Source organism: Mobula hypostoma, chromosome 11 (genome assembly GCF_963921235.1).
Source record: "Mobula hypostoma chromosome 11, sMobHyp1.1, whole genome shotgun sequence".
NCBI lineage: Eukaryota > Metazoa > Chordata > Chondrichthyes > Myliobatiformes > Myliobatidae > Mobula > Mobula hypostoma.
In genome coordinates this window covers 39,584,391-39,604,576 of record NC_086107.1, presented here as the reverse complement: position 1 = coordinate 39,604,576, position 20,186 = coordinate 39,584,391, and the positions used below count along the sequence as shown (strand labels likewise).

Genomic DNA, 20,186 nt, shown 5'->3' with positions numbered 1-20,186 from the left:
AGATGAGTTATACAGTTCTCGTTACATGCACATGCAGGTCAACTCTTTGAGTGATTATGCAGAAAGTTTGAAGTTAATAACTCATCTCCTTCTACCTTAGGCCAGAAACTTATCAATCACCCCTGCTGTGGACACTTTCTGGAGGTCCAGGATCCGTATGCTCCACGACTGCTGGACTAAGTGTGTAAATGTAGGAGGGGACTATGTTGAAAAATAAATGTGCTAGGTTTTCTAAAATTGACTCCTTCTACCTTAGGCCATGAACCTATCAATCACCCCTCGTATCTTGAAGAGAGTCCATATTAAAGAAGAGAAGGTGCTTAAAACACATAAAGGTAGGTAAACCTCTGGGGCCTGATCAGGTGCATCCTAGGTCATTGTAGGAAGCAAGGATAGAAACTGAAGGGCCCCTTGCAGAGATAGTTGTTTCATCAATATCATGTACATTTGGACAGATGGTGGATGTCAACCACAGTTGGCAGCTCATCTAGAAGAAAGAAAGCTCTGATCTCAAACCTTCACTGACTCATGGTTATAAAAACTCATGGGGAAGGCTTCGGGAGTAAACCCTGAGGAAAAATGCAGAGCTGGAACGAGGGGTCACAGTTTGAGGATAGAGGGGAAGCCTTTTAGGACCGAGATTAGGAAAAACTTCTTCACACAGAGAGTGGTGAATCTGTGGAATTCTCTGCCACAGCAAACTGTTGAGGCCAGTTCATTAGCTATGTTTAAAAGGAAGTTAGATATGGCCCTTGTGGCTACGGGGGTCAGGGGGTATGGAGGGAAGGCTGGGTTCTGAGTTGGATGATCAGCCATGATCATAATAAATGGCGGTGCAGGCTCGAAGGGCCGAATGGCCTACTCCTGCACCTATTTTCTATGTTTCTATGTTTACATTGAGTTCAGCATTGACCAGCAACTCCTGCAATGCCATTGGTGCCGAATAGTTTTGGTCTCCACTGTTCCTTTGGATTAGTCAGCTATGTGGAGACAGAGAGCCTGCTGCATAGGCGACAGCTTGCTCTCCATATCGTACTACCCTGGCTTGCGCATTGACTGCTGGTTCTGCACCAGCTACGTAGATAACAACATTCATGGTCGATCCCGACCAACGGAGCACCTCTCCAATATCATCTGCAGTGCTAGAAGATGGAAGTAAGGCTAGTTTTGTACAAATAAAAGCCTGGGAACTCTAGACCAGTGGGCCTAATGTTGATGGTGGGTAAGTTATTGGAAAGGATTCTGAGAGAGAGATCTGCATGTATTTGGAAAGGACTGATTAGTGATAGTCAGCCTGGCTTTGTATATTGGAAATGGTGTCTCATGAATTTGCTTTAGTTTTTTGACAAGATAATCAAGATAGAAGAGGGAAATGCAGTAGATATTTTCTACATGGACTTCAGCATGGCCCTTGACAAGGTACAGCATGGTAGGTTAGTTCAGAAAGTTAAATCACATAGGATCCATACAAAATAGCAAATTGGATCCAAAAGTGGCTTTACAGTAGGAGACTGAGGATTGTTCTTCAGATTGGAGGCCTGTAATCAGTTGTGTGCTGCACTGGGTCTTCTAACGTTCTTCATTTATATTAATGATTTGGTTGACAATGGTTAGTAAGTTTGTGGATGATACTAAAGTTGGTGCTACAGCAGAGAAGGTTATCCAAAATTACAATGGGATATTGATTTACTGGGCCACTAGGCCAAGGAATGGCACGGAGTTCAGTTCAAGCAATGCAAGTTGTTGCCTTATGGTAAGAAACACCAGAGCAGGACTGGCACAGTAAGTGGTAAGGCCTGGGGAGTGTTGTAGAAGAGAGATCTAAGGGTGCAGATTCTTTGAAAGCAGCATCATAGGTTGATTGGGTGGTGAAGGAAAAAGTTTGGCATAATTGCCTTCAGCTGTCAGAATACAGAGTACAGGAGTTGGAACATCAGAGCTATTCAAAACATTGGTAAGGTCACATTAAAGTACCAAATAGTTCTGTTCACCCTTCAAAAGGAAAGATGTCATTAAACTGGAGAGGGTGTACAAAGATTTACCATGATACTGGACTGTAGGACTTGGGTTATGAGAGGCAGGGTAGGCTAGGACAATCTCCCTGAAATATAGGAGGCTGAAGGGTGACTTTGTAAAGGTTTATAAAATCATGACAGACATTTATTGGGAGAATAGCCAAAGTTGTTTTTCCCAGGGTGGGTGAGTCGAAAGCTAGAGGGCACAAGTTTAAAGTGAGAAGGGAAAACTTTGATAGAGACAGGAGTGTAGCAAATATATGGAACAAGCTACCAGAGGAGGTTAGAGTTATATGCGTAGGAAAGGAGGGATATTGGCCAAACACAAGCAAATGAGACTAACACAGTTAATCAGCATGGATGAGTTAAGCTGAAAGGCCTGCTTTTGTGCTTTATGACTATCCACAATTTTTTTTGATTTTCATTCCAAAAACTTACCACATTTTTTGAAGCATTTGGGCATCAGCACCTATAGGTGCTGCAGAAGTCTGATGATGTTTATGTGTAGCATATTGGAAATTTTTCCTGTATTAAAGATGGAAGATACAATCTGCTACATTAATGTCATATATTTTGTAGGCTTTTGAGCTTACAAGTGAATGAATGAAAACTCCATCAGAGGGGTGTAAAGCAATGATAGAAATATTATTAAATTGTACAGAAATAAATTTATTAAAGATAAAGATATACAAAGTTTCACTGTAAATCTTAAAACAAAGTACAGAAGATTAGGAGCTCAAGTCTTGATTTTACAAAATGTGTGTGTGCGCGCGCTGATGGGGAAAATATAAAGTCTATTTGCAAAGTCAAATTGAACCTGCTTTTATTCATATGGTAGGTGACTTGATGAGTCCTAACAAAAGAATTAGCTCTAGTTGGACAAGAACTTAAAACAAAGCAAGTTTATTGACTCTATGAAAGCATTTTTGTTGAAGTGTGTTAATGCATGCTACTAAAATAGACAGAGGTGAAATCCTGAAGATATATCATATGGTCATTAACTTCTACATTGTGAAGATAGTGATATTATTTTTTAGGCTGATACAATCTTGTTTAAACTTCTTGAATGATAAAGTTTCAAATAATTCCATAAGAGAGGGAGAAAAAAAAGGAGAAAACCACATGATACATCCATTGACTAACAGCTGAATAAATCCTTAAGAGCCATTAAGTGGTTCATTCAAAAAGGTAATTCACCAAATATAATGTAGGAAGATCGCTGTTTCAATTACTTACAATAATTTACCCAGGGCAATGTTGAGAGCTACAGTACTGATGCAAAAGGAAAATAGGATTAATACAAGAAAATATCATGAAATATATTAATAGATTTGTTTAATTAACCAGTATAGAAGCCAAGTGACTGCGATGATGAGGAATTGACTTATATTGTTTTATAATTATAATAAATAATGAGATAGATTATTTGTCTGTTGATGAGATAACTGGTACAACTTAAAAACATTGAAGAGGAGATTTAAATTGATGAGCAAAGCATTCCCCCACCCAATGGAAAAGTAAAATGTTAAATGGTCAATGATAAGCTATTGCTGAAAGTTTTCATAGATGTATTCAAAATGAATTAAATTAATTCTTAAATGAAATATGAAAGATAATGAAAAAAGAGAATATCCAAAAGATGCAATTAATGTTTGACTGATTTAATGAAGTATTGGGTGTTTCAAACATAACTTATTCATAATGACATCAACATCTTTCATTAAGGCCTTTCTGTAAAATGTTTCATCAGTTACTTTATTTTTTGCTACAGTAGCTTGTCAAGATCTAAGTGTGGTGATTTCAATGAGGCATTCAAAAATGATTAAAATTTTGGCAACTCTGAAATAGAGAATTAGAAATAATCAGTTAGGATCCGAATTGGATCAAAGTTCAACTTGTGTAAAATATATATCATGACTGATTATCACCCACTGCAATTGAACAATTAGTAATTTCAAGAAACAAGATTTTAAAAATGTTTATTAATTACATCTTATGATATTTATATTATATTATTTGGAGAAAAAGCCAAAGGGGGGAATTTTGGGAGAGATATACGCCTTACATTAAGGATTTAGTACTATGTAGTTCTTTTCATTACTGAATTGAATTTGAAGTCTCCATTAAATCCTGACATTTGGTTAATTGTGCAGCAATAATATGTTAACAGTGAGAATTCATTGATTGAATTATGCAAAATTATAAAGAGATGCATCTTATCAATTTTCTTGTGGAAAGATCTAATTTGATTTCAAATTTAAACATGCTAGCAATCAATGTCAAATCAGATTACAATGCTGGAGTTTACTAGTGAGTAAAATTAAAACACAAGTGCAGTTTTAAAAGTAAACTTTTTGTCTGCCCAACATTGTGGCCTACATTAACCAGTAAAAATACCAACATGTTGCCAGTTGTACATCAGATAAAACTGAACATGGTCCATATGTATTAATAGACCCTGATGCCCAGTTTACCACATGGACAAGTTAGTTTTAGATGAGGCATTGTTCAAAGAGCTCCCTTTTACAGGAAATAAAGCAGCAAAATACCAATTTTCCAATTATTCTAGCAGATAGTTATAAAATATTCTGGAGAGAAAACCTATAGCTGATAGAAGTGACAGATTTCACAGACAGAAAAAAAATCATAACATATGAAATAAAAACGTAGGTAATCTTCATGTTAATACCCAAATATACAAGGTCTAGCCTCCTCCTTGGCAATTACAGCACTAAATACAAAGAATAATCATCTTTTGTTCAATCACTAGATTTAAAAAAATCAGCAGACTTTAGGTGCAAGGCAGATGTGACAGAAAAAATATGATAAAATCCAGTCTCATTACCCATTTGCTGCAGGAAAGAAAAATGTTACTGACTGGCCAGATTGTCTACTCACAACCTGTTGGTCACTTGTTCAATACTTCAAGTGCATAGATAGGTGCAAACAACATTGAACTTGGCAATAGTGTTTTCCACTGTAGTACAGTTCCACAACAGAATATCTTAGCTAACACTTGAGAAATGTAGCTGGAACAGAGCTACTAAACCACCAGAATTTTGCCACCTGGAATAAGTCTTTATTGCTAAAGGAAGATAGGAAGTAAAATGCGAATGAAACATATCCAAGACTATAGAAAACCCATCCATTAAAGCAGAATGAAGAACAGGCACTTCAACACTTATTGGTGTAAAATAGTGTAAAACAAATAACTTTAAAAGGTGTATCATTAGCCCAACATAATATTTAAATGATTATTTCTGCAACATATGGGTATGCAACAATACACAAACTATTTTTAATCAGTGTTACCATCAGTGTTGATTTTTTTTTCTACACTTCATCAGATTGGTCGTAAACAACTGCTCAGCCAGAACATACACTAATATTTGATTAGTTACCTTTATAATTGTGTTTATAGTTGTCATCTTTAGGTTTCATTAATTCATTAAAGACTCAGTTTAAAAATAAAAATGAAAATTAATTGTTGGGTGTCAACAAATATCTTAGGCACTTCCTTTACGACAGGGAGTGCTTAGACTTTTACAAAGAATTTGTTTTGTTTTACAGGCATCCTGTGATCATTATTAAGGTTGCTAATTTTATAACAGCTCAAAATACTATGTACAGTAACTTCCAAAATTTTTGTAACTTAACCACATAATTAAAGCATCAAGGAAAATAGTAATTTTTAGATACATTTTTATAATTAGCTTATAATTAATGTTAACGATGTTATCTTGTACAACTTGTTCCACAACTATACCATAAATTTATTGATGGGCAAAAGTTAGGGTAAACTCTCCAAATGCAAATGAAAATCCCAATAACAAGATATTATCAAACACAAGTGTGATTATTACACATGTGCCAAAGAATTTACATCAGGGTATCAAAGTTAAAGAAATTCTATCAGCAGGTGAAATCCTGAAGAGATCAGATTTGTCGGTCCACTGAGTTTTCCTGCAAAATCTTTAAAAGGCAGTGTTTTTAGCTGAGGACAACATGACGATCGAAAACAGACTTTCTCTGTTCTTGAACTTGTCTTTTCCAGCGCTGTTGTGCATGTTCAACTTTATTCAAAACATTGCTACGTGACCGAGAATGAGACAGCACATCGTGGGCATTGGCAAATGGCTGTGTGTCCTGAAAGGAAGCAAGTGCAATTTAGACAAAAACTGATATACAAAAATGTAACTGAAAATAATATTTTTGTCATGCAATTGGTAATAATATTAACCCTTCACCAACGGACACTGTATCTTGTAATGGAAATTCTACAGAACTACTGCAAAAGTGACATCCTGTACCATGTGTGAAACAAATGGGTTTCACAGTGCAAATATATATTGTGGAAAATTACCAGCCTTTCATTTTATAGGAATATACTGAAACTGGTGGGTTTTAAAAGGAGCATGAGAAATGGGGCTCTAGTGAGTTTAAAGAGAGTGTAAGAAACAAGACATCAGTGAGACAAATACTGAACCATCAGAATTTCTGAATAATCTGATGGTGGAATATCAGAGATTTACTGTATTTGCAATGCACAATATTCTATATTTGCTAATCATTTTCTGATTTGTTTGAAGATATCTTATGCGTCCCCCTTTCCCATTTTTGGATTATCTTTAGACTACCCTTATTAGTGATATTGGTCTGTTTTTATCTCTCATAGCATAGTATTTAGCATAATGCTTTACAGTGCTAGGTTTAACACCGCTGTCTGTAAGGAGTTTGTACGTTCTTCTTATGACTGTATGGCTTTCCATCAAGTGCTCTGGTCTGTCCCACATTCCAGAGATATAGGGGCTAGTTGGTTATCAGGTGTTCCTGGGTGCCGCAGGCTTGTTGGGCTGGAAGGGCCTGTTACCATGCTGATCTCCAAATAATCAATCAATCAATCAATCAATAAACGAAAACTGGACATGCTAGAATTACTCAGCAAGTCAGACATCACCTGTCAAGAAAAACAGCTGAGTTAATGTTTCAGGTCAATGATCTTTCATTATTTTGTCTTTCCTCTCTATCTAAGTGCATTCTGCTTCTATTTTATCAATATCTGGCCCAATTTTTCTATTGTCATTTGTTAATTCTAGCAAGTACATTTACTCCAGCTCTCCTATTATCCTACTAGGTTCTTGAAATTGTAATTCCAAACCTCACTGTTACTGGTTCACTCTTCAACCTAACTTTCCCATCTGGAGTTGAGAGTTGAAGACATAAACCAATCACGCCACTTTTAGAATTGAATATCAGAGTGAATTGTATATTTAATGGAAAAAAAACTTCTAATTATGGTGATGTGGTTAGTAATACCTCAAATCTCAAACTTTCCAGTTTAAAACAGAAATGAGTTTAATTAGGGTAGCAAAATGAATCACCATACACGAACCATCACAGCATTAAATGACCAATAAGTCAAAAATATAAGATCTGAAATCATTAAAGGACAGAAAATTATGGCTGCAAGCTGATGCAGATCTATAAAACAGAACCATAATCATTTTCTAATGAGATAATAAATATTATTTGGAGAGAATATCCATGAAGTCTCAATTAACAATGACTTTTACAGCATCAGATACATTAATCCCTTTGACTCAAAAGGAATAAAAAAAAACAAATTATCCAAATAAAAGATCTAGTACTGCAGCTAGTATTCTGAAGGTCAGAATTAACATATACTTTCTTCTCACGGTTTAATAAATAAATGGGTTCAATAAAATCATCAAATTATACTTTTGCAATTATATACAGCCTTTGTTAATTAATTTATGTATTATTCCACACAATGTCTGTATAATAATTTCATACATTTGCCATAAGCAAATGATAATGCCGATTTATGTTTTTTGTGAAGAGCTGTATATGGAATTCTCTTTGAAAGTAACATATTGTGAAAGCAAAACTGAATTGCAGTTACAATTCCTGATGCCATCTATTGAATCAAAGGTGGATCTTTATAATCAGCTCCCACAACCCATCACAAGCAAATAAAAACACATTTTAATTATTATTTGATTGCTAAAGCTGCAATGATATCATTAAATCATTCTATAATTGGACATCTGTTGCTCTATTTATTAATTCAGCAATCAACCGTTATAAGCATGAGTCTTTCCTATAAGTCACAGAGCATGTAGAATTGGTATACACGAGACCAAAGACTACAAACAGACCCACGTTAAGTTGATACTAAGCAGAATAGGTGAAGTGCACAATGTTAAATAATAAACAGAGTTGCTGGACAGACAGTGAATCGGAAAAAAAGCGACCCCTAAACACTCTGTTGAAAATGCAAAACAGTACTGAAGAATACAGCTGTATTTTTAACCGACAAATGCTCTAATTACTCACATTAATCTTCATTCTTAAATGAACACCTGCAAGTCTGCATTGGTTTTCTCAGTAAATAAAATGTAAACCAGATAAATTCTACAAACACAAATAAAAGTGAAGAACTTTCTCCAGAATGTCAAGTTCCAATACCTCCAAAGTTCTATTAGCCTGGGGTTCTGGGACAACGGCCTCTTGCACCTGAGCCAAGATGCTCGGAAATGGCTTGGGGCGGCAGAGGTTCTGTTGGACGGTTGAATTTCCACAGCAAAACTGTCAAAATGCCGTGAAATTTGCTTTTACAATTCAAATGCTTGTTGGCACTTCATAAGAACACCGAGGCAACACGTTTTACCTGTTTTGCTTGTGAATTTGCTATTTGCAAATGTCAATAACTACTTCTGTGACAAGTAAATTCACTCAAGGTCACAATCCTCTCAAACAGAAGCTGTCCATGATTTACATTTAAAGCATGATTACCTGTCCATTACCCAAAACTTCTAGAAGGTTTAAAAATCGCAAAGTACCATTATTTGTTTCATAATGTATTTCACTAGTAATCAGACATAAAACAAGCAAAGTTAAACAGGTCAAAATTCTAACCATGGTTCTGAAAGAATTCAGCAATGTAGAAAAATTTTGCAATTAAAAGTGTCTCTTTTTAAAAAAAATAAGAGAGCAAGGTCAATTCCTTGGGCTTTCAAAACACATTCTGAATAGACCCTGGGGCAATTCTATAAAAATAGAATACCAGAGACATCAATCAACAAAAATGACCACCAACATTTTAGAGCAGAGGGCTTGTGTCACAAGGATTAAGAAATCTCTAGATTTGATTCTTGTCCTACGTTCAGCAAGGATAGCAGTACATAAGGCATCAGAATGCAAAATTTGGAGTTCAGGTTTAAATGTTTCCTGTTCTAATTGCTATCCAACACTCTGCTATCATAGAGTGCATGTTTAATTAATTGAACTCATCCTACCAATAATCTGATTTAAGGGAAAAAGTAACATTTCTTATTTGATACTTTTTCACTGGGATAATAAAACTGATGCCTCAAAAAAAATCAGAGTACATCACTTTATATGAAAGCAAACCAGAATATAAATAAAAATCACTTCCAAAAGAAATAGGAAACACTCGAACCTATCAATGTCAGTAAATCTGTGAGGAGACAGAAAAGGTAATGGCCCGGATTTTGTTGAGAGGCTCGTCGTCGTTGTTAAGTCGCATCTGGAATTTCCAGTTGGTGGACGATTTTCCTCCATGCCGCTCTGTCCCGACACTTGTCCACAACATCCCTGGTCTTGTCCAGCTCGGTCCAATCCTTGATGTTATCCAGCCATGTTGTTCTTTGCCTTCCTCTTCCTTTCTTTCCCTCCACCTTTCCATATAGCAAGACCGACAAGATGTTATCTCTCCGCATAACGTGTCCACAATAAGCAATTTTTAACTTCATGATCTTCTCCAGCAGTATCCATGGTCTATCAACTTTGGACAAAACCCTCTCATTTGAAACTTTTTCTACCCAGCTGATGTTCAACATTTGTCGATAGCACCACATTTCAGAAGCATTAATTCGTTTCATGTCATCCTTCTTCAGGGCCATGTTTCTGATCCATACCTCAGCACTGACCGTACGTAACACTCGAGGAAGCGGATTCTACTTTGAATGTCTACCTTCCGATTGCATAGTAGATCTTTTAGCTTTATGAACTGGGTCTTAGCCATACCTATTCTCCTTCTGATCTCAACTTCACATTTCCCATCATCTGTCAGACAACTGCCAAGATAATCAAACTTTCGCACCTGTTCAATGTCTTGTCCATTCACTTGTAATGATGCCATCATGAATGAGTCTTTAGTGTTTGTTTTGCTTACCACCATCGATTTTGTTTTCTTAGGGTTGAGTTTTAGGCTCTTCACCTACTCTCAAATTTGGTAAATACAATTGCACTTCACGCATAGGAACATGTGAGCTGAAAGTTTCTTGGACTCAATTGACATAGCCCTTGTGGAATGTACTTAGGTAATGGGGTAAGTCTAGAGGTATTCATAAAACTGATGAGAAAACCTGTTAAACAGTAAAACCACTCCTCTAGTTTCGTCATTTGTCAAAAATTGTCAAGCTCTTTCAACAGTTTTCAATTATCCAGCCATTCAAAAAATCTAGGGTTGAGTTAAGGGCTTTTGCTTTGATGTGATTGATAACTTCAACAACGTTACTTAATACGTTGTTTAGACATTTTTCGGCTAGCCAGCATTTCCCTGTGTATGACAGTGTGTAGACTGGCATTCAGGAGCAACCTCTTTGACTCGGTTAGTGAAACCAAACAGCCGTCCAGTCATAGCTGCAGCCCCTTCTGTGCATATTCCAACACAGAATGACCAGTCCAGTTTGCCTGACATGTAGTCATTCAAAGACTTGAATAGTTCTGCCCCAGTTGTGTTAGTTGGCAGCGGCAGTGCATACAACATATCCTCGTGCACATCGTCTAGAAATATATATCGCACATAAACCAGCAGTATTGCCTTGTTATCAATATCGATAGACTCATCGACCTGGATAACATACCATGGTGACTTGTTAAGCCTTTCCAACAGCTGTGCTTCGATGTCCTCCACTATGTCATCGATTCTCCTTGAAACTGTGCTAACTGAAAGAGAAACCTGTGCCACCTTGTTAGCTGCAGCTTCTCCCAACAGTTCACGGCACATGTCCTTGGCAGCAGGCAGAATCAATTCTTCACCAACAGTGAAAGGTTTCTTAGCCTTAGCAACACGGCTAGCCACTAAGTACGACGCTCTCAGAGCAGCAGCGTTTGTGGAGGGGGTGGCTTTTAGCACTTGCTTCTGTCCCACTTGCTCACGTTTTTTCTGCTCAAGAAACTCAACGGGTTTGTCTTCAAGTGCAGGGTGCTTGGACTCAAGGTGCTGAAGCAGTTTTAAGGGCTTCATTGCCTCATTAGACAGCTTGTCTCCAAATATCACACACGGGGCTTGGAGCGTGCGAGTCACCAGTTGCAATAAAGCCATATTTTATGTACAACTCGTATTTCCTGTTGAAGGAAGCTTTCATTTTTTTTTGCAGTCTCAACCTCAGCTGTCTCTGCGTAATCATCGTTAGGCTTTTTATGTCCCTTACCACCTCTTCCAAAGAAACTCTCAAGCGACGTTTGTTTTTTAACCTACAACTGCTTGATGAGTAATGACCCACTGATGACCTCACGTGCGTAATGACCTCGTGTGCATTCAAGTTCAACAGTGGGCGTGACAGGGAATGAGGAAAGGTGCAGCTGACTCATATCGTTTCATGTCGCCAAATCATATTGTTTCCTCGCAGCCCGGTAGCACATGCTTTGCGGCCCAGTGTTTGGGGACCACTGGGTTAGGGCATTGAATATAAAAGCTGGGAAGTTATGTGGCAGCTATACAAACCTTTAGTTAAGCAGTAATTAGAGCAGGGGTTTCCAACCTTTTTTATGCAATGGCCCAACACCTTCAAGCAAGGGATCTATGGACCCCAGGTGGGGAAGCCTTGATTTTGAGTATTGTAACCAATTCTGGACACCCCCTTAAGAAGGATATGGTGGCATTAGAGATGATGTAGAAAAGATTCATCAGGGTGTTCCCCGGTTTAGAGGTGCATTAGATAAGCAGAGGTTGGATAAACTTGGATTGTCTTCTCTAGGGCGTCAGAGCCTGAAGGCTGATTTATACTTGTGCGTCAAATGTACGCCGTACCCTCACGGCGACGCAGACCGCAACAACTGTGATTGGTCTGCTTGGTAGCATCGCACTTCCGGTTGCTTTTCTCCACCAAGTCTGAACACTGATGCAAAATAAATGATTGGAGACGATGAACCAAATCGTCAAAGCTACCTGCCGACATCCGAAAATATTTGAAATGCATTTCCTTGTCCATGTCTCTCACAAAGAAACTCAACACAGTGGCACAGAAACCCCACCGCCAACTAGCATTTTGGCGGTGAATTGCAGAGCGACGCAGACACAACTACGCATGCTCACTAAGGCGTAGGGCTATGCAAAAGTATAAATCAGGCCTACGGTGTAGCCCCTACGCACAAGTATAAATCAGCCTTGAGGGGTAACCTCTTATAAGAGGCATAGATGGGGTAAATAGATAGCCTTTTCCCCCAAGGTGGAAATGTCAAATACTAGGACATAGGTTAAGTTTCAATACACACAAAGAAGTAGTAGATGCCTGGACTGCCCTGCCAGGAACAACAACAGAAGCAAACATGATAGTGATGTTTAAGACAAACACAAGAACAGAGGGATACATGCCATGTTCAGGCAGTAGAAGATCAGAGCAGACATGGTGAGCTGAAGGACCTCATCTTTTGTTGTACTTTTCTATGTTTTATATATCCAAATGCCAAGCACACTGGTAAATGTCAGCAGTTTGCCAGAGGACTGTAAATAAAATCCCACCAATCTTCTCTTCTTTTACATAATCTGTTGAATTCTTCCTTTATTTTCTGCCTTTGTTTCAGATTTACAGTAATTATGGGATAATACCTTTTTTTAATAGTTTATTTTCAAAATTTTCAAAAAAACAATGAAATCAACAAGAACATACCAGCTCGGACATGTATAAAAATGAAATAAGCAAAAAAAAAGACATAACATTAGAGGGATGCCTATTGTACAAAGTGCTCAAAAATTCAAATTCAAAAAACTTTATTGTCATTCTAACCATACATCAGTTCTGCAGGGCAGAATGAGACAGTGTTTCTCAGGGGCAGTGCAATCATAACATAACAAACGCAACACTAAATAATAAACATAACAATAAATAGTAAAACACAACAGCCACATGTCAGTTAAAATCAGTTATAAGTGTCCATTGCAAGTTAAAAGTGTCCAAAGCAGAGTCAGGTGGAGCAGCTATTTAGCAGTCTGACTGCCTGTGGGAGGAAGCTGTTTAGTAGCCTTGTGGTTTTAGTTTTGATGCTCCTGTAATGTTTGCCTGATGGCAGAAGAACAAACAGTTCATGGAGAGGGTGTGATGGGTTTTTAATGATGTATCGTGTCTTCTGGAGGCATCGACTCTGAAAGAGGTCTTGGACAGAAGGTAGGGAGACCCCAATAACCTTCTCTGCTCCCCTAACCACCCTCTGGAGCCTTTTTTGTTGACAGCACTGCAGCTGGAGTACCAGGTTGTGATGCAAAAGGTCAGCACACTCTCAACCACCCCTCTGTAGAATGTAGTTAAGATGTTAGTGGGGAGTGATGCTTGTTTAAGCTTCCTCAGAAAGTGCAATATCTGCTGGGCCCGTTTCACAATCCCAGTGGTGTTCCTGGACCAGCTGAGATTGTCCGAGATCTGCACCCCAAGGAACTTGATGTTTTCCACTCTCTCCACTGTGGAGCTGCTGATGCTGAGGGGTGTGTGCTCAGGCTGAGACCGATATAAAACAAATACAAAACATTAAATCTCAAATGAGGGCCATGAGAAATCAGCTGGAGGGAAATTGCTCATCCACCCCTGGCCTCATCCAGGTAGGCAAGAAATAGATCCCAGATAGCCGGAAATTTTTTAATTGAATTGGTTCTCAAGAACCTAAGTTTCTCCATCTGTATGACTGAGATCCTATCAGCCATCCATCTCCGAAAGGAAGGGGGAGAAGGTGATTTCCATTCCCTCAAGATAAGTCTTTTGGCAACAATCATCCCCAGCATCAGAGACTGTTGTATGGCTGCAGGAAAACAAACAGTAGATTGCAAGCAGCCAAATATGGCGAGACCAGCTTCCAAGGGGAAGGATCTTTTATAGGCCTCTGAGTACCAGTTAAATATTCTGGACCAAAATCCAATCAGTAATGGGCAAAACCAAAAGGTGTGTGCCAACGTGGCTTCCGTCCCTTGGGATCTATCACACATTGGCGAGACAGAAGGGTAAATCCTGTGCAATCTAAGTTTAGAGTAATGGAGACGGTGGACAACTTTAAACTGGATTAGTTGGTGCCTGCTGTTAACACAGCAAGCCTGTATCATAGACAAACACTTATCCCAGGCAGCTTCAGATAATACAATGCCCAGCTCCTCTCTCCAGGTGTCTCTAATCTTCACAGTAGACGCTACAGTGCAATTATCAAACAAACGTACAAACTTAGAAACGAGACGCCTGGAGCCAGCAGGGTTCTTTAAAATATCAAAAAACGTATGTTTCCCTGGAAGGATTTCAAAATTACAAATCTTAGATTGAATGTAGTGTCTAATTTGTAAGTAACGAAAAAAGTGCGAATGAGGCAGCTCAGATTTCTCTTTCAGCAGACTAAATGTTGTAAACCGTCCCTCTATGTACAGGTCTTCAATAGAAACTAGACCCTTCTCCCTCCAAGCATGGTAGGTTTTATCTGACCATGAGGGGAGAAAGGAGTGATTGAAACCGATTGGTGTTTGTACAAAGGTCTCTGGTAAATTCAGATCACTCCTAATCTGATTTAGAATTCTGATGGAATTTTTCAAAACAAAACTCAAATTTTTTGAAGACCCAGGCTTCTCTAACTTAGAGAACAGCATGGCTGGCAAGGAGGAATTGACAACAGAGATAGACTCCATACATAGCCACAAGGGAGCCCCAGGGACTAGGTTATCCAGAGCCCCCTGTTGCCAAAACATTAAAACCCTAGCATTGACAGCCCAATAATAGTGTCTAAATACAGGTAATCCCAGCCCTCCTTCAGACTTGGGCTTTTGTAAATGAATTTTCGAAATCCTGTGATTCTTATAATTCCGGATATAAGACAATATTATGGAGTCCAATTCTTTAAAGAAAGCTGATATAAGAAAAACGGGAAGATTTTGACAAGGATAGAGAAACCTGGGAAGGGAAACCATTTAAATTGAATTTATATGACCAATCATAGACAGAGAATTACTTTGAACAGGACACGTTCCAAAAATCCCCACGTGTAGTCCTTGGAGAGGGGCACAAAGTCACTTTTTGTCCAGCTGTTTGAGTATCCCGATAGTCTGCCAAAAGAGGTGATTAAATCTAGAAGAACTCAAATTTAACCCTTACAATAACAAAAATATTTAGAACATTCTCTATAATTAAATCCCAGTGCGGCATACAGCATTGCAAAACTACATATAACAAGTCTCTCCCCTTATCCCAACATGGAAACCGGCACAAATATAAGCTGAATAAGCAGTGTCAGTATATCTACTCCCTTTTGAGTACATAATTCCATTCCAAGAATTGTGCTGCTTCTATCAGGTTGTTGTATACTTTAGGCGCACTTCCATCGTGATGATAAATATAGAGCTAGCCGGATATCGCAGGGTGTGCTTGATTCCTCCATCACGCAGGGTTTGCAGTACATCACGAAAGTCACGACATTGAGTCATCACCTCTTTAGTATAGTCCGGGAAGATCAAGACCTTCTTTCCCTTGTACTCCATGGGTTGTAGTCTGCTGTGGCGCAGGATCAGCTCTTTCACTTGAAAGTGATGAAAACGTACCAAGATGGTGAGCGGTTTAGCGCCGGCAGCCGGCTTCGGCCGGATGTGCACGATCGACTTTAACCAGATACGGGAAATGCTCTTCCCTGAGCAACTTGGGAATCAGTCTGGAAACAAATTCAGTAGGTTTACCATCCTCCTCCCCCTCTTGTATCCCTACAATTTTAATATTATGTCTCCGGGAACGAGCCTCTAAGTCATGCACTTTAGCTTCAAGCTGGCTATTTTGTCTCATTAGCTCTGAGTACTTAGTTTCAAGCTCTTGCACGTGTGTTTCAAGGTCACTGGTGGTTAGTTCTTGATTAGCCATATGGGCTTGTAAGTCAGCCTGTGAGGCCACAAGCACCTCAAACTTGGTCTCAAAAACATCAAAGCGGTTGTTAATGCCGCGCAGAACTGACTCAGAAATCTCCTGACCTAATTCCTTGCACATGGCGCAAGTTTTATCCAGCGGTATCTCAGACGTGGAGAAGTTCTTTACAGACCCGTTGTTCGCACTAACTTCGGTAGTTTGGCAGTCGGCAGTCTTGGCTTTATTTGGCATTGTCAAGCTTTTCCAGACACTTAGTTTAGACATACACTTTTGGCCTATGAATAAATAAAACACGGTATAATAGTAATTTTATCGAGACCTCGGAGAGGAGCATCGACCAAACACGTCTAATCCATACGCATGCTCATTGGCGCCCCTGGGATAATACCTTCTAATCTACTTCCCCTATAAATTCTTTTTATATGTGCACATACCCTGGAATGAGGCAAGGACAGTTTCTTTAAACTACGCGTCATCATCATCCCAATGAAAATGATCACAATTGAACTCCATGTTGTGATTTCAAAGTAAATCAGAATAATACATTATGTAGGTTCCTTAACGTTGTTATAGCCAGGGGGTGGTAATGGAGATATGCTCTCACTACCTATTAAATGCTTCCAATGGCGTGCATCTCAGATAGCCTCTGACAACTAAGTCCAGCTCCTGGCCTTCATGTGTGGCTTAGCTACTAAGCCCAGCAAAACTGTTTCTATTGACAGGAGAAGGGGCAAAGGGGGGTTACAGGCACCTTAAAACCAGAGTCTTCCGGCGGATGGGGCTTGTCAGCCATGGATGGCAGGTCATCTAGATAAGGAAAACTTTAACCTCAAACCTCCTCTGCTTTGTGACTATATCCACTTATGAGGAAAGTGTCTGGAGTAAACCCAGAGGAAAAATCTGGAGATTAAGTACCTAAGGCAGTCCTACGTTGGGTTCAACACTGACTGGCAACTCATGCAACACCAACTGGTCTCTGCTGTTCCTTTGGATTCTTCAGCTGCATGGAGAGGGGTAGCCTGATGCATGGGCAACAGCTTGCTCTCCATCTTGTACTGCCCTGGCTTGTGCATCATGAGACAGCAAGGACACAATATCCATAGTCGACCCCAAAGGGCTTCACAATAAGCAAATTTTCAAATGCCAAGATCTTCAAAAGGTAATTTTGTGATCCCAGTACTTTAAGTGCAATGAAATATCCTATGTTTACAATGTATTGGTCAGAAAATAATTTCTCACAGACTTATCAATTACCAGCCTTGAACTTTCATCACTATAATTTAATCTGGCTTGAGTTTTCAGAATGCCACTCTTTTCAGATGCAGGATTAAATGAAAGGCAAAAGAGTTCTATCCAAAATTAATTGTGAACTTTCTACACAATTAATTGTGATCTTTCTGCACAAAGACTAGCAGCCTTTATTCAGCACGTTACATTTTTCATCAACCATGTATTATGGCCAGTCTCAGCTGAGTTAGTGTTACTAGTATGGCCACCTTTGATTGTCTCCTGCAGCTTCACTTCAATACAGCATTTGCAGTATGGTATCATTTGGATTTTTTGTGTTATGAAAACATTGCTTTACAGCAGATGTCTTATACTATACACACAGGTGGATAAAGTGGTGGTCAGTAACCAAAGATGATACCTCTGCACTGTACAAAACAAATGGAAAATACAATGCCGAATAGAAAATAGAACATATTTATACATTAAAAGCAATAAATAGCATAAATATTTTCAGCAAAGTACTGTATTGTAACCCTGTGCACCTGTTTAGTAGAGTTATTCCTGAGTAATCGACATTTCCTCATATGACTTGAACAGTTGCAATAATTTTCTCCTTTTATTTATTACCATCTCGTAAAGAGAATGATTTTTTATTAACACATTGTCCTACAGTGTTAAATAATGATTACTGTCAAACACTTAAGCACAAAGGGTATCTCTTGTGAGCCAAATCCTGCAGGGGTAACTGCATGCAATATCTGCTGACCTGGTCCAGACTGGATAACTATAGGTTTCTAAGCACACCACCAATACCTTGGCCTCTGCAAATCAGGGGTCATAATTAAACCAACCGTTTCCAGATTTTGCAGAATGCAGAATCATGCTAAGCACTTGGGAAAATTAAGTTGCCAAGTCCTAGCCAACAGTAAGTATCTAAAAAGCTTAATTGATTAACAGAAATTAAATTTGGTTAGATTAGGTTTTACAACTGTGCAACCTGACAATTGTAATCAAGATTGATACGAATTTGGCCAATTTTGTTTGCCACAAAATCTCCAAGAGAAATTGTGCTACAGTCTGAGTGGGAAAGTCAAAGTTAAAAAAACATAAAAGCTCATGAGATCCAAGAGAGTGGGACAAACTGAATCCAGAACTGGTTCAGTTTCAGGGAAAAACAGTTAACAGTAAATGGGCATTTCTGTAACTGGAAGGGTGTAATGAGACATACGCCATAGGCATCAGCTTTATGTAATAAATTAATGATCTTGACCTGGAGCTTCGATGCAAGATAGGAGTCTTTTTTGCTGCTGTGTATGAAAACCTTAGACTGCAGGATGGTCTGCAGATCAAATGGGTACAACAGATAGTGAATGGATTTAATCCGGAGAAATGTAAAGAATACCTTCAGAGAAGTTATAAAAGCATGGTAATATACAATAAACAGTAGAACATTCAGTGATATTAGGGAATAAGGGAATCTTGAAGTCCATGTCCTGAAAGATATATAAAAATTAACAAGGTGTTTAAATTGGTAAATGTGATGCTTTCCTTTAGTACCTGAAATGAAGAGTAGAAGAGCATCAAACTTGTACTACAATTGTACACAACACCAGATATGGTACAACTTGAGTACTGCATACAGTTCTGATCACATCACAAAAAAGTATACCAGAGAGGTCACTAAGGAGATCTAATAAGATTGGAAAATAGCACTGATGAAGAAAAATTGGCTTAAGAATTTAACAGAAGTCAAGGGAAGACAATACAAGCGTGTAAATTTATGAGGAACACAGATGGTGTAAGAGGAAAGAACTATTTCCCTTAGGGCAAAACAGTAATCAGTGGGCAAAGATTAAAGGCTATTGTTAGAAGGATTAGAGCAAACCAGGTGAAAAGTATTTTACTTAGAGGCTGGTAGGAGTCTAAAATTCTGCTTCAGGGTGGTAGAAGCAGAAACCCTCATCAAGTATAGAAAATACTCTTAAGAAGTGACTTCAAGGGTTATGGACCTTATACTGGAAGGCATGATTAGGTTGGGTAGCAGTTTTTCCAATACGCATAAACACATTAGGCCAAATTACTTATTCCTGTCTTGTACAATTCTTCCTTTTGTTACAAGTTTTGGGTTAATAATTTCACCAAAATTGATCTGTCAACACTTCTCATTGTATTTCAATTGTGAATACACAATGGCAAGTTTACGCACCAGTGGTGCAAGGAATGATCTTTGGAATTGTAAATAGCCTGGATTTCCCACACGTCAGTATACTACCCATTTTCACCAGTCACTGGGTCTTGAAGCTCACTTCTAACTTAGGAGGATCTCTGGACAGAGCCTTCCACTAGGAAGCTGGTTCATGGCTAATAAGCAAGGTTCTTACAGTCCACCTCCTGGCTTACCAGCTGAAAAGAGGCTTTCAGAAAGTTGAGGGTTTGTAAATGTCTCTGACTGACTGTTGTGAGTGAGGAAACGGATTCGGTAGGTCTCAAAGGAAAGGACTCTGGACACATGGTCCTGGTAGTAAAGGATTTCATTTACAGAAGGCAAACGTGGAAAAATGTCAACAGAAGCAACATGCACACGCGCACAATTTACAGCAGTCGTGGGAAAAGTCGGATCGGCAATAAAACACACGCGGACAATTAATAATGAACTTGGGAAAATCGCATGGGAACAAAGTACACACACACACACACACACACACACACAACCAAGGGAAAAGTCAATATGATACCTGCCACCCCTTGACTCTGTGCAGACACGGTTCTATGCTATTAGGGACAATAATCAATGCTC

The 20,186-nt window shown here is 38.7% G+C and overlaps 1 protein-coding gene across 2 annotated transcripts in view; it reads right to left on the bottom strand.

Moving 5' to 3' along the window:
- Window positions 1-250: 250 nt before the first annotated feature.
- Window positions 251-20,186, bottom strand: part of tmem9b (TMEM9 domain family, member B) — a 53,820-nt gene continuing 33,884 nt past the window's right edge. The window contains exon 5 of one of the 2 annotated variants that reach the window (XM_063061868.1): window positions 251-6,161. In XM_063061868.1, the coding sequence (XP_062917938.1) occupies window positions 6,006-6,161 (156 nt within the window). In that variant the 3' untranslated portion in view covers window positions 251-6,005. The remainder of the gene's footprint in view (window positions 6,162-20,186) is intronic. The other variant, XM_063061867.1, reaches the window with a different exon arrangement.